This window comes from Daldinia caldariorum (genome assembly GCF_022478825.1).
Source record: "Daldinia caldariorum strain CBS 122874 unplaced genomic scaffold F4812scaffold_2, whole genome shotgun sequence".
NCBI lineage: Eukaryota > Fungi > Ascomycota > Sordariomycetes > Xylariales > Hypoxylaceae > Daldinia > Daldinia caldariorum.
In genome coordinates this window covers 3,286,045-3,299,630 of record NW_025953038.1, presented here as the reverse complement: position 1 = coordinate 3,299,630, position 13,586 = coordinate 3,286,045, and the positions used below count along the sequence as shown (strand labels likewise).

Genomic DNA, 13,586 nt, shown 5'->3' with positions numbered 1-13,586 from the left:
ACCCGCTGTTAATGCATTTCCATGGTATAATTCTAACCCCCGGAACCTAGTAAATTCCCTTTCTCTTCTTCTACGTATTAATCCATGATCCCTGATCCCTGGTAAGTTAACCTAGTTTATTCTCTTTCGGACCCCCTTCTCCCCTACGTATAGGTATATTGTAATTGTAAATTGTACAATGCGTCTCTACCAGTTTGTGGAGCTGCCATCTGCATACGAATTTGGGGAGTCAGCAGTTCCTTGGCTGGTAGCCGGGGACTTATTGATGCCGATAGCAAGTGGCAAGCCTCCTTCTCAGGTACCTGATATCTATATGTAGGTTAGCTTTCTTATAATGACAGGCGTCGTAAGTAGCTGAGAATCAACGTTTGAAGCCAAAATAAAAAGATGCTTACCCTTGCCGTTAACCGTTGCTTCTCGATTACCTATTCGTATCCCCCCCGAAGATCATTCAATTCACACTCTTGCACATTACGTTTACCAGACCTTTTTGTCATATCTTAATATTATTCTAAACGACAGTTTGATACCAACTTTTTTTTTTTCTTCGGTTCATCCTCAACTTCGCAACCATCAACCTATTTGGTAGACACACCCGAGATAATTCGTCGAAGGGACCTAATATTTATTATATTATGATAGGTTCATTTCAATTTGAAGTTCTCACCTGGCTCAACGGACTCTCCTAGGTCCGGTTCCACATCACTCCATATACCTTGTATTCCTTAGCTCGGACTAGAAGACATATAAGTAGTCTCGTTCGCACAAACTTGCACTGCTACAGATAAGTAATCGGATCCTGGATCTTGGGATCACCAGAGTTATGGAGGTGATGGAGATCGTCGATAACGAGCCGACTTCTCGGCCTTTCAAGTGTGATTGGAATTCGTGTTTCAAGGTATGTGCTGTCGTTCCCCGACTATGCACCGCCGTTACCGTCGCTGACACGATTGCAGAGTTTCAATCGTAAATCTGACCTTCAAAGGCACTATCGCATCCATACAAATGACCGGCAGTTCGACTGTACCTGGGAAAAAGGCGGAAAAGTTTGCGGCAAAAGCTTTATACAACGAAGCGCCTTGAAGGTCCACATCCGCACCCACACCGGCGAGAAGCCCCATCACTGCCAGCACCTAGGCTGCGGCAAGAGCTTCTCGGATGTAAGAGCATTATCGGACTTGACAGTATTCGCCAGACTTGCTAACCTTTTCAGTCTTCGAGTTTGGCTCGACATCGCCGCATCCATACTGGCAAGCGACCTTACAAGTGCGCTCATGACGGCTGCTTCAAGAGGTATGGCGAGTGTTATCACCTTTAGAGAGATACTTGCTAACGCTTTCGCAGTTTCTGCCGGAAGACAACCATGGTTAAACATCAACGACGTTCCCACCAGAGGGGTGCAAATGCTGAGACTAATGACTTCTCCGAATCGGATGACGGCGGAAACCCACCTACTCCTGAAGAGCGAGGCTCGTGGTCGGCCAGCCAGGCACCAGGCGGACCACCGAATGCTGAGCAGCAAGCTGCTCAAGGAATGTCGCCTTTCGGTGACGTACATCCGTACTTCATGTCGCAATATGGCGGCCAACATGGTAGATTCCCCACTATTAATGGATGGCAAAGCAATTCGGTCCGGCAAAGCGACTCGGTCCAACCCATGGAGTTGCCTGGCGCTTCAATGTATGGGAACCCGGCTGGCATCCCCGATTGTTATCGCTATGTGCCGGAGCAGGACAACCCTGGCATTGCGACATTGAATACGGATCCAATGCAGCAGTGTCGAATGCCTAAGCAACAATCTGAGCAGCCATCGTTGGAAAATCCATACGCTGTGCCTGATATGGTCAACCCAATCCAAAATAGTCATGGCGGGTTTACTACTCCGGTTCCAGGTCCTAGCCCGTCAAGTCAAGGCGGCTACTACGGGCGTGTGCCCCCGCATACGACGGCGTATTCACTGGGTTCAACGCCTGCTGTGTATCCGCCAAAGATGCACTTTTTTCAGCAAGTGCCACAACCAGACCATTCTTCATCGCTGCAAAGTCAGGTTTCACCCAGACAACACCTTCAACCTCGGCCGTCCCCTATGCAGCAGGTCCAGCCCCAAGCCGCGCCAATACAGCAGGTCCAATCCCCAGGGTATGATCAGTCGCCACCAAAACACGAAAACGAGTGGATTTACCCAGCGGCCGAGCAACTACCAACGCCCTATCAACCACCAGCCGTGGTTTCTCCCGTTTTTGACCTACGGACTTTCGGGCTCGGAGGTTTTCCATGGGCCTTCAAGCCGGATCTTGGCGACCCGTCAATGCAAATGCCTAGCGACAGAATCAACGAAATGTGATCAGTCAAACTCGCCACCATATGTAATCCATATAATTCCAATTCTCCTGACGAATGCTTCGCGGAAGTTCTCGGCACATATTTTGGCCTAGTTAATATCCTTCATAATCCCGTTACGAGCCTCCGACCTGCTCTTGTACTATTTATTATATTTTCTCATTTGTTGTCTCTGCATTTTTTAATGCCGGATACCGGGGTCCCCTTTTAACCCGCACGTAGGGCAAGCGAAGCGTTTTTCTTTCAGGACCTGGTTCCATGCCACGGCCTAGATCAACTTTGACGATGTCCCGACTGTCCCTTAACGATACGGAACGTAATGCTTTTTACGGAGATCCGACCACCCCTTTCAGTTGGTTAAGCTGGATGGGTATAGCCAACCCTAGAAGGGAATGAGCGAGAGAAGTCGGTGATGTAATTGAGATGGTGTATCGAGAGCAGGGAAGGATTTGGATTTCTTTTGTTTGGTTAGGGTGGTGAGGGCTTCTAGGTTTTGTGCTATTACCACGGTAGAAACGTGTCTTGTATTATTGTTGCAAAATGTCATCTGTAACTGATGATATGGGCGTTGGAGGTGGAAAAAAGTTGGGTTACGGGACTGACTACCTAGCATCATACAGTATTGCTAGGTGCCTTATTGTTTGAAGTAGTCAAGATAGGTTGGATAAATATATGTATTTTAAGCGACGGGGTTCTTTGATGTAAAGAAAATACATGTTCGCCATTGCATTAGTTATATCTATCGTACATGCCTAGGTCTAAGCATATATTGTAGATGTTTGAAATGATTGACGACATGGCGTTGAAAAATAAAAAAGCTTGGGAAATGATCAGCATTAGAGAGGCAGCATTAGAGAGGCAGCGAGCATGCTTTATTTAAGTGGCGGCTGATTTCTTATTCGTTCAAGTTTTCTTGCTACAAAAGTTACCAGGTACAGGTAGATAACCAAGCCCTTTCAAGGTTCGAATGCTGCCTGTGAAAGCCTAAATATACATAAATCTGCCTCAAGTTGCGTACAATGCAATACCCAGTTGCCTATATTAGGTTAAAATAGTCGTAAGGAGTGATGCAAGTCTGCATCCTTCGGGATGAAATTGGACATTTTTATTTTTTTACTCTCCCTAAAACTGTTTCATGTGACTAAATATTAACTTACAAGATAGGCTGAGACAAGGCGATAGTGTAAACAAGGAGGCCGAAGACGTTTCTGCATAATCTAAAATTCAATGCATTGGGTAAAGTAAAGTAACCCAAGCGTACGAACGGATAAATAGGCACCTAGAGGTAGGTGTTGTCTATGTCGATGTCGACGTTGTCTCTTTGCCTGCCTGGTGATTCTAGGGCCAAAACTTGCTTTAGCATAGGAAGGTAGAGAAGAAAATTGCCATCTTCGATCCTTGAATATCTTGCATGTGAATGCGGCAGAACACCGATAGGCTATTATTGTGGCGTCAAGCCAGGAAAAAAAAAGAAAGAGATTGGGGGCCTTATCGCATTCCACTACCTTCTTAGGCCAACTACGTTGCATTGCATGGAGTACCTAGGGATCATGACGTGGTGTATGGAGAACCTTTTTCTTGCGGCGCCGACTTACGTGTAGATATATGTCTGATATACCTACTTAGATTAGGTACCTAGGTAGGTAGGTAGGTGACAAATAGAGTTAACAAGCGCTTTGCAAACTTCTGCTCAAAACGCAGTCCTTCCGGTCTTAATAGTCTTCAGCACCCCCTCGTCCGCAAGCTTCTGCCACATGTTCCACAGCATAAAGTCGCAGCCTCTCCTCGCAACGACGCTGACCGTCACCGGGATCATCTCCTCCACGAACGTCACGTTGCTCAGATATGGGACCTGCCCGATGGGAATCGTCATGTCCACGCACCCGTAGATGGGGCACAGGCTGGCCCCGTTGATGCCCGCGGTCGACGGGGTCACGGCTAGGAAGGTCGTCGTGTTGGGATCGCGGTTTAGGGACTCCTCCCGATAGCTCGGCAGCCCGCCCGTGCCGATGTCCCACAGCATGATGCTCTCGCTGCACGACTCCGGCGTCGAGTACAGTATCGTCGATTCGAACCAGTCCACGGCCGCGCGCTTAACCCGCAGGGATCGGTTGTACAACTCGTCGGTATACACAGATTCGTCGTACGCTTTCCATCTCTGCCGCTGGGCCGGATCGATGGGTGGGAATCGCCCCTCGTACCGTTCCGCCCACGCTGAGATCAGGGGCTTGCCTACCTGGCGGTACTGCGTCATGGTATTAATCACGGCCGTCGCGTTATTCAGAGCGGCGTATTTCGGCACCTCGTCCGTCGTGTTAGCAACAACGGCCGTCAAATTGAACTCCTCGACCGTCATCCCGAAGACCGCGGTAAGGTTCCGGATGAACCCCTGAAGCACCTCTTCCGCGGCAGGGTTCCTCAGCGGCAGATAGTCTGTGAGGTACAAGACGCGCTTCGGGAAGGCGTACGAGTCGGGCGCGTCGAGGGGGCTCAGCCCCGTGATCGAAGCGTCCTGGTACATCTCAGGGACGTACCAGCTCTTGGCGAAGCGCACCCAGTCGCGCACGCTCCGGGCGAATATCCCCGCGGTGTCGGTCGCCGCGCCCAGCGGCATGACCCCCGAGAGCGTCATGAGCCCCTGGCTCGGCCGGTTCCCGTACGTGCCCGAGACGGCCGCGGGCCGCCTCATGGACGACCCGGTGTCGGAGCCGATCGCGAAGTCGAGCCAGGCGTACGCGGCCACCGCGCACCCGCCGCCCGACGACGACGCCGAGCACGTGAGCCACCCGTCGCCGCGCGGGTTGAACGGGTAGTGCGCGTCCTGCCAGCCCCACGGGTCCGCGCCCGACGCGAACTGCGCCAGCTTGTACTTGCCGACCAGGACGGCGCCGAGGTCGTCGACGATGCGCCGGACGCACGGCGCCGTCTCGTTCGCGGCCCCGCCGGCGATCGACGCCCACGCCCGGCTGCCGCCCGACGTGGCCAGGCCCTTCACGTCGAACAGGTCCTTGATCGCGACCCGGAGCCCCGCGAGCGGCCGCGGGTCGCCCCAGCTGTGGATGCGCGAGGGCACGGGGATCAGCGGCTCCCAGGAGCGCGGCTGGAAGAGCTCCACGGGGGCGAAGGTGCCGTGCCCGTCGCCGGAGTCGTACGCGCCGTACAGGAAGTCCCGATGCGAGTCCCGGTGCAGGCGGTACACTGCTCCGAGCGTGATCGAGTCCTCCGAGACCAGCGCTGCGTACGGACCGGCGGGGAGGGTGAGGCGGCTAGTGGTGTCTGAATCCCCGAGGTAGGTTACTACGATGTCTGTGGGGTCTTGATAAATACTAGTTAGTTGATAGATAGAGGTAGGTAAGGTAGGTAGGCAGGCAGGTAGTTAATTCTTGAGAATTTGCCGCCTTGTTTGCGAACTTCTCATTTATAGGGCCATGCCACGCTAGAATCGGGATGTTATCCCGCCAAAACTTACAGCAGCCAATGCTTTCGAAACCGGCGTCTAAGATTAGATGCTGCGGTGCGAGGTTGTTTAGGTATTCCAGCGCGCTCGCATCGAGGGTTGTTGCTGTTGTTGTTCTTGTATAGCTGCTGCCGTCGCTCGTGCCATTTTTCCCGATGTATATCCCCTCCAAGAAGTCCTCGGAAAACACGTCGTCGCCCGCTGATAAGTAGCTCTCGATCACAGCCCGCAAGGAATCGGCAGTCACGACTTCTCTGTCGGTGAATACCGCGGTGAACGGCACCAGCGAGCCTTGCCGGCTCGCCGTGGCCCGACCGTCTCCGCCGAGGAGGATCGTCTGCTTGGGGTGTCGGATGTTGGCCAGGTAGGTCCTGTCGCCAAGGCCGAACGCGACGTCGCCGTGTCGTGTGGTCTGCAGGTGTTCGAGAGGGGCCCGTTTCATGGGGCTCGCCAATGCCAATTCCAGTACCTTAATAGGTACTATTAAACACGCGCATAAAAGGAGCCATATACTACCTCGAGGGTTCGAGTCGGAAAAGGCCATCTTTAAGCTCCGACTGGGTGGTGGGTTTTAGGGGGTGTGAGAAGTGTTGTCTTCCCCCCGGCTTCCCGCATCACTATCCCATGACGGCTGCCCGCGGTTTATATCTATCCCCTAACTCTAACCTATACACGCACACGTTATCGATTGGTATAGGTATCTATCTATCTATCTCCCTCTCCCTCCTCTCCCAGCCGAACCGGGAGATGATATCTTATCTTGGTGCAAGCTCTCGTGGGCTGTTGCCTTCCGCGTTTTCTTGGCAGTTTCCTTCGGATGCTGCCTTACAGCAAACCGACGTCGCATTGCAGCTTTTTCGTCCTTCACCGGCCTGGGCATAAGAAGCATGAGGGTGTCAGTTGCGAGGATCCAGTTGGAGGATCGGCAGGTTCCCGACCATTCCCGTTGGTTACTTACGGGTCCTGGCGGGGGGTTCACGTTAGGTACCTATAGGTAAGTAGGAAAACAGCAAAGCTCTTATCAGAATGTTTTGAAAATCCCATCCATGATGTAGATAGACCCCGCCCCGTCTCGTAGCTGCATATACGGATTCGGAAAGGCGCTTCTTCCGGCTGCTTGGTTGAGGTATGCCGGAAATAATATTTTGCATGTAGTTGATACCTACCTAACCTAAGGTATCGGAGTTTTGATTGCTTTTGACTTATCAGGGACCGTGACAGGTATATATCTTAAAAGGCGCGAAAGGTATCAATCGTACTTCCAACCACTTAATTCTCGCTATCGGCAATGCACTATGTTATAGTAGTGTGGCTATTCGTCTCGTGTGCTTCTGCCGCCGTCTCACACATTATGGTTAGGTACCTATATTGAAGGTAACAGGTATATACCAGGTAAGTTTAAAGCGTGCTGCGAGATTTGATTATTTAGGGATAAACGAGTGAAAGCAATCTCATGAAACCTTCGAGCAATTATATCATGTCTATCTTTTACATTAACTATGGGATAACTATAACATCTTACGGCTTTAAAAGTTTAAGATGAAGTCCTCAGCGAACCCATAGAAACAAATACGTTAAGCCAAGTTAGGTGTTTGAAAGATCGCATGCCGGAAGCTATCTCCCGGCATCAAAGGTGAAGCGGAGTAAAAAGGTATTGCGCTTTTGCCACTCCGAGCGACGAGCCGTCCCACTCGGGCAGCCTCATAACCAACCGATTAGCCTATGTAGAAATTCTCTTTCTTACATTGCCTCAGCATCAAAGTTTATTAATCAACTTCAGAGTTACCTAGCGGCATACCAATGCAAGTATTTCAACTCTGTTGTGGCTTAGGGATTCGAGTTACGATGAAAATATCTTTTTATCATCTAATACCTTAGGTACATACCTAAGATACCTGTTGTTAAAATATTATGTAAAAATCTTTTGTCCTCTTCTTCAGGAGACTTTGAGTGGGGGATGTCGTGTCTTCGGGACTACGAGTAACATGAAAAGTCGCCTCTACTTAATATGGCAACATTAAGAGGAAACGTGCTTACTATCCCTTAACTTCCTTTCTTGTCCAGTGTAAACTCGATAAAAAAGATAGCTCATCTTTTTTTGAGGCGAAGGATTAATTTGGGCTAGCTGTTCTACCTGTATCACCTCCTGAGTGGTTCCCGGCACTTGAGTAGTTCACCGGTTGCTTCCGACCGGTCTAGAAAAAGGTGCGCGCTGGTTCCGTGGCAACTCAAACGTCCCAGAGAGGATCCGGGAATTAGGAATGAGAGGTACCTACCACATGCACGAAATTCTCCAAATGAGGGGCCCGCGTGGCAAAATCCAAAATCCCATCTACCCCAGCATGGGATTCTTGAAGATGCCGCTCCCCCTTCGAGGACAATCCATACAATACATACGCCCCTTGTCCATTTAAATCTAGTTCCCCCTACATACTACCGGCTCTCTGTAAACCTTCTACTACTACCGGAGGTATTATGGCTTTTGCCCCTTTTTTCTAATCACCATCGCAACCATGGCTGGAAAGCCGTCACTGAACTCGTTACCGTACGAGGTACGCCAAACGATATATTCTCTTGTGGCGCGGCAGACTAACTCTTACGGCTGGCGAAAAGGGCCAGCCCCGTCCATCGCGCATTACGCAACGGTGTCCAGGGAGTGGCAGGAGGAATTCGTCGAACCCATCACCTTCAAGGTCATCCACGTGACCCCGAAGCGGCTCAAGTCCTTCTGCCAGATCGTCACTTCGCCGCGGCGCAGGGCGGTCGTGCAGACCATCTGCTTCCACGTCTCGCTCGACAAGTACGAACCCCACCTCGACGACGAGCAGGAAACCTCCGCGGAGAGGCACCGGAGCACCGAGATCCTAACCGCGGCTCTAGGGACTTTCTTCAGGGTGATGACAAAGTGGGAGAAGAGCGATACGTCCCCCCTCGGCCTCGATCTTCACCTTCTCGTCGACTCGCCGAGCGATACGTCGACTTTGGTCGGTAGGAACGGGGGACCCCTCGTGACAGGGAGGGCTCTGACGTCGTACCTGAAACTCGACCTCGAGGCTGTCTCGCTGCCGCATATCGACATCTTCAGCGGCTTCCGGTGCACGGGGAGACACCTGCAACCGACGTCTGTCCTAGCTATCGTGTCTAAGCTCCAGACGTTGGAGTATTTAGACGTCGAGCTTAACCATGACTCGATACGCCACCGAGATGTCAAACAGAGAAACAGTTAGTGGTGTCATTTACTATTTCGGGGTTTTTATTATTTTTTTTATCCCCCCCCCCCCCTTTTTTTTTTTTTTTTATCCTTCTCCTCCATCCAGCATAACCTTGATCGAGCCGTCACATTGACGGTGTTATGATGAAATCTTCTCCTACTAACCGTGGACACGCACACGCGTAATCAGGCTTCGCTCTGGGCCTCCAATACGCCGAAACAGTGCGAGTCCTCAGCCTGCGGCGGCCAAGCCCGATGCTGACGCCGGTCCCCGCGCCGCTGAAGCAGCCGTGGTCGTCCTTCCACGCGCACATGCGGGCGTTCAGCCAGCAGTGCGAGTCGTTCGAGTTCGACGACTGCGTCGACGCGGTGCAGTTCTTCACGCCGTTCATCCTGGGCCCGGGGATGATGCCGGCCGAGGCGGCGCCGCCCAAGAGCCAGGAGGCGCCGTTCTGGGCCCGCCTGAAGCGGCTGAACATCCGCAACTCGTACATGATGAAGGCGCCGTACCTGCGCGTCGCCAGCCGCGTCGAGGCCCTCGCCTCCGTGCACAACGTCCTCGTCGCTGTCGGCCGCGCCGCCCGCCGCATGCCGGGGCTGCTGTTCGCCCGCGTCTGCCAGTACGTGCTTACGGACGGCCAGCTCGAGTGGTTCGTGCTCACGTACGAGTTCCACTCGGGGAAGGCGGTGGTGCGTACCAAGGGGTTCGTGCCGGGGAGATTGATGGTTACCGCTTGGAGGGATTCCGCGGCGGATAAGGGGATTAAGCTTTTGATTCACCACGATAAGAATGGTACCAATGCCCCCGAGCTCTGAATGATTGCTTTTTAGCTATTAGCGTGTCGTCGGGAAATTGGGAATTGGGAATTGTTCATAAAGGTAGGTAGCGAGGAGTTAGTTGTGAGAGAGGGACAGGTACTTGTCTATGCCTTCCTCTCTATTGCATGTTGCATAGTCTTCGGATTTTCGCTTGGTCGATGAAATGGAACTGTACCATCGAACGTACCTAGAAGTAACTGTCTCAACCTAGGTCTCAGGCTGTATATTTAGGTGTTTAGCTTGGACATTGAAGAATCCCAAGGTTGAATGAAATACGAGGAAAGTGAATCGCGATATAATCTATTCCTCCCGACTCCCGTCTAAGTAGAGTCTTACTAGTATCCAATATAGCCATTACCTTCTTAATTACGTAGACACGACTCCTTGGTATTTAAATCAGTTAAGACAAGTAGAATATGTCCATTGTGAAAATTACTACAAGTCAATCTATTTAAATAGCAATTCTGAAGCTACCACTACTGGAATCTCCTTGTCTGAATCGGTTACCATCCATCCCCTAGCTACATGTCCTCTAGAAGCCTCTCACACACCGCTCGCTCGTTCCACCGTACCGCTCCTTTCCTCATCTCCACTGGCGATCCTTACACGGCAAGAAAGGTTGCGACATCATGTCTAGCACCCTCTCCAACATCCTTGTCATGTGCTCCTTCTGGCTTTGTAGTGCATTTATAAGTAGCATGAAGGTGTCACGATTCATTTTACTACCCATGTCACAATAATAGTATTTAGCGTATCCAAGGAGATCCTGCGTAGAGCTTTCGAAAAGATCGATGTCTTTTTGGAATTGAGAGAAGATATCCTCAACAATTTTTGTCGCGGTGGGGTCTAGAGGCGTGCGCTTTTGACCGGACATATTAAATTGAAGACTGGTTACTCCTTTCTTTACTTTCTGCTTCTTCTTCTTTAAGTATCGGCAGGGCGCGGTGCTTGATTTTGTGATTAGTTGAGGTATTGCGCGACTTTCTTTTCTTTGAAGACCACCATATAGCCACATACCTTTATATAATTATAACAGGCGGGTTTAATAACAGTATAAAAGGTAGTTTATGTAACTGGTAAGTAATAGATGCCTAAGGTTTCCTATACGGAAACATCAGAGCTGTATGCTGTTTCCATGATTGATAGGTTATTGAAAACATATCTGGTGACTTATATCAGTTAAAACCTGTCTTCTTGCTTAATTGCTGCCGTGAAAGAGAATAAGAGATACACATCTTATTTGTTCCTGCAGTTGATCGTGGAAGTCGTATTCAAAATTTACCTAGATACCTTAGATATGTAACCTCTTGAAACTAGAAACACAGCATTCATTTTACATACTTCGGAGAAAAATATACAGGCATATTTCGCATGTTCAAACGAGCTTTGTTAGATTCGGAAATACCATAACACCATGTTAATTCCGGGCTCTCATACATAGTACCATTACTCCACAATTCAGTAAACCGTTGCGTGTACGATGACTCGATATAGTGTATTTGCTTGTGATAGTGTTTCTTCCGTGCTTAGAAATACAACTTATAGAAACAAATAGCTGTTACTTTTGAGTACTCACCTGATAATCATACTTATTGTTATAGGGTAGTAGCCAGGGTAGTGAGGGCATTGATGTCGTTCATTCGTTCTCACATGCGACGATACAGATGGAGATAGATGGTTAAAAGGTTCCAAGGCGGAGATTAACTACGGTGAAAATTTACGGTTATAATACGAGACTTGCCGGCTTGTAAACGCCGAAGGGCTAATAACAGAAATACGACGCCGATTAGGCCGGGGCCTTAACTGAGGCCCCCGCTGGACTTATTTCGGCCTTTACCTTAAGACCTACTCCGGAAGCTTCTCCATGGAAGACGGGTGAAGATAATTTCGGATATCTTTAAGAGCCGGAGAATCTACCTAGGTACACCCCTTTATTCATGACTCACACCGATGCATGTTATCATTATTTCACGGCTGTGGCTCCTTCTCGTTAGGTGTTGATCCGATAATACTATTCCCGAAAAGATTTGGTGGAGTGAACTAAACTTGACTTGCGTAGTGACGTCGCTATTTACTGTGGAAACCCCGCGATGTTGCCATAAGTTCCATTAATCACCCGCGGATGAATATAGATTGGTGGGGTTATCGAGATAGTTCCTGAAGCATACCTAATATATATAGGTTCATAGTTCGACCTTGAGGGTAGAAAACTTCAAGCAGGTTCAAAAGGCAGTCTTCCCTCATCGACACCATACCTTTAGACATCTATCACTCAGATATCCCACTTAATAAAAATCTATCATAGAAGAAACACGAAAATAAACTCTTAAAATGCCTAAGGTTCTATTAACAGGCGGTTCCGGATTTATTGCCGGTGAGTTACGCCCCGTGCAACTACCTAGGGTAATCCCACGAAATCCACCACTAACATAGACGAATTCTCCCAGCCCACGTCCTCGAGCTTCTGCTCAAGAGGGGGTACGAGGTGTTAACGACGGTGCGCTCCGAGACCAAGGCCTCCCAGATCCGCGCCAAATACCCCGGCGCGAAGCTCTCGGTAGCCATTGTGCCGAACATCGCGGTGCCCAACGCCTTCGACGAGGTGATAGCGAACAACCCCGGGATCGACTACGTGCAGCACACGGCGTCCCCCTTCCACTTCAAGTTCTCGGACGCTCGCACGGAGCTGCTAGACCCGGCTATCAACGGCACCAAGGGCATACTCCAGGCCATCGCCAAGCATGCGCCTAGCGTCAAGCGCGTCGTCGTCACGAGCTCCTTCGCCGCCATCATATCCGAGGCCAAGATGAACGACCCCACGACGGTCTTTAGCGAAGCAGACTGGAACCCAAGCACGTGAGTCGGACAACTGGCAGTATTTCTCCCCAAGCGAATACCAGAGGACTAAATTTAAAAATTCAGGTACGAGGACGGACTCAAAGGCCCCCCACCGACATCCTACCGGGTGTCGAAGAAGTGCGCGGAAAAGGCGGCGTGGGACTTCGTCGAGCAGGAGAAGCCGGGCTTCGACCTGGCGACGATCTGCCCGCCGATGGTCTTCGGCCCCGTGGCGCACCACCTCGACTCCCTGCGGGACATCAACACGAGCGACCAGCGGTTCGTCGACCTGATGCAGGGCAAGTGGAACGACGAGATCCCGGCCTCGGGCGTGTTCCTGTGGGTCGACGTCCGCGACGTCGCCCTCGCCCACCTCCGCGCCATGGAGATCCCCGAGGCCGGCGGCCAGCGCTTCTTCACCACCGCCGGGTACTACGACAACGCGCGCATCGCCCGCGTTGTGCGCGACGGGCTCCCCGACCTGGCGGCCGCCGGGAAATTGCCCGGCGACAACGTCAGGCTCGCCCCCGGCGCGGAGAAGCCCGCGCAGGTGTTCGGCTACGATAACTCCCGCGCCACCAAGGTCCTGGGCATCGATTGGATACCCCTCGAGAAGTCGGCCGTCGACACGGTGAAGAGCCTGCTTGAGATTCCTGCCTGAAGAAATCCGGTTGGGTGGTTGGATATCTACCTAAATACTGCCTTGATTGAACGGGGAAAAAGAAAAGAGAAAAAGGGGGGTGAGGAAAGGGGTTATCTTTTTTTCAAGATCTTAGCCCCTGACTTCTACATAGACCCAACGTCCGCCCATGCGCTGGGAAGTTATATATAGATCGACTGCATGGCATTTCTAGGTATAATTACAAATCAGAATTACAAATCAAATCGAATATCATATATGTATAATATTGGCCAACTATC

At 50.8% G+C, this 13,586-nt stretch overlaps 4 protein-coding genes across 4 annotated transcripts; 3 read left to right on the top strand and 1 right to left on the bottom strand.

Moving 5' to 3' along the window:
* Positions 1 to 324: 324 nt before the first annotated feature.
* On the top strand, positions 325 to 2,533 carry F4812DRAFT_200271 (uncharacterized protein). The gene is made up of 4 exons (XM_047930220.1): positions 325 to 898; positions 957 to 1,160; positions 1,214 to 1,293; positions 1,345 to 2,533. The coding sequence occupies exons 1-4, from the start codon at positions 824 to 826 to the stop codon at positions 2,342 to 2,344; spliced, it is 1,359 nt and encodes a 452-aa protein (XP_047794267.1). The 5' UTR covers positions 325 to 823; the 3' UTR covers positions 2,345 to 2,533.
* A 1,416-nt stretch (positions 2,534 to 3,949) lies between these two features.
* On the bottom strand, positions 3,950 to 6,423 carry F4812DRAFT_200260 (amidase family protein). Its single transcript, XM_047930219.1, has 2 exons — positions 5,810 to 6,423; positions 3,950 to 5,655 (listed from the first exon to the last, which is right to left on the bottom strand). Exons 1-2 carry the CDS (start codon positions 6,339 to 6,341, stop codon positions 4,031 to 4,033), a joined length of 2,157 nt encoding a protein of 718 aa, XP_047794266.1. The 5' UTR covers positions 6,342 to 6,423; the 3' UTR covers positions 3,950 to 4,030.
* Positions 6,424 to 7,862: 1,439 nt separating this feature from the next.
* Positions 7,863 to 10,163, top strand: F4812DRAFT_416144 (uncharacterized protein). Its single transcript, XM_047933038.1, has 2 exons — positions 7,863 to 9,019; positions 9,199 to 10,163. The coding sequence occupies exons 1-2, from the start codon at positions 8,311 to 8,313 to the stop codon at positions 9,822 to 9,824; spliced, it is 1,335 nt and encodes a 444-aa protein (XP_047794265.1). The 5' UTR covers positions 7,863 to 8,310; the 3' UTR covers positions 9,825 to 10,163.
* Positions 10,164 to 11,553: 1,390 nt separating this feature from the next.
* On the top strand, positions 11,554 to 13,554 carry F4812DRAFT_416141 (putative NAD dependent epimerase/dehydratase). Its single transcript, XM_047933037.1, has 3 exons — positions 11,554 to 12,201; positions 12,275 to 12,683; positions 12,750 to 13,554. The coding sequence occupies exons 1-3, from the start codon at positions 12,159 to 12,161 to the stop codon at positions 13,324 to 13,326; spliced, it is 1,029 nt and encodes a 342-aa protein (XP_047794264.1). The 5' UTR covers positions 11,554 to 12,158; the 3' UTR covers positions 13,327 to 13,554.
* Positions 13,555 to 13,586: the final 32 nt, after the last annotated feature.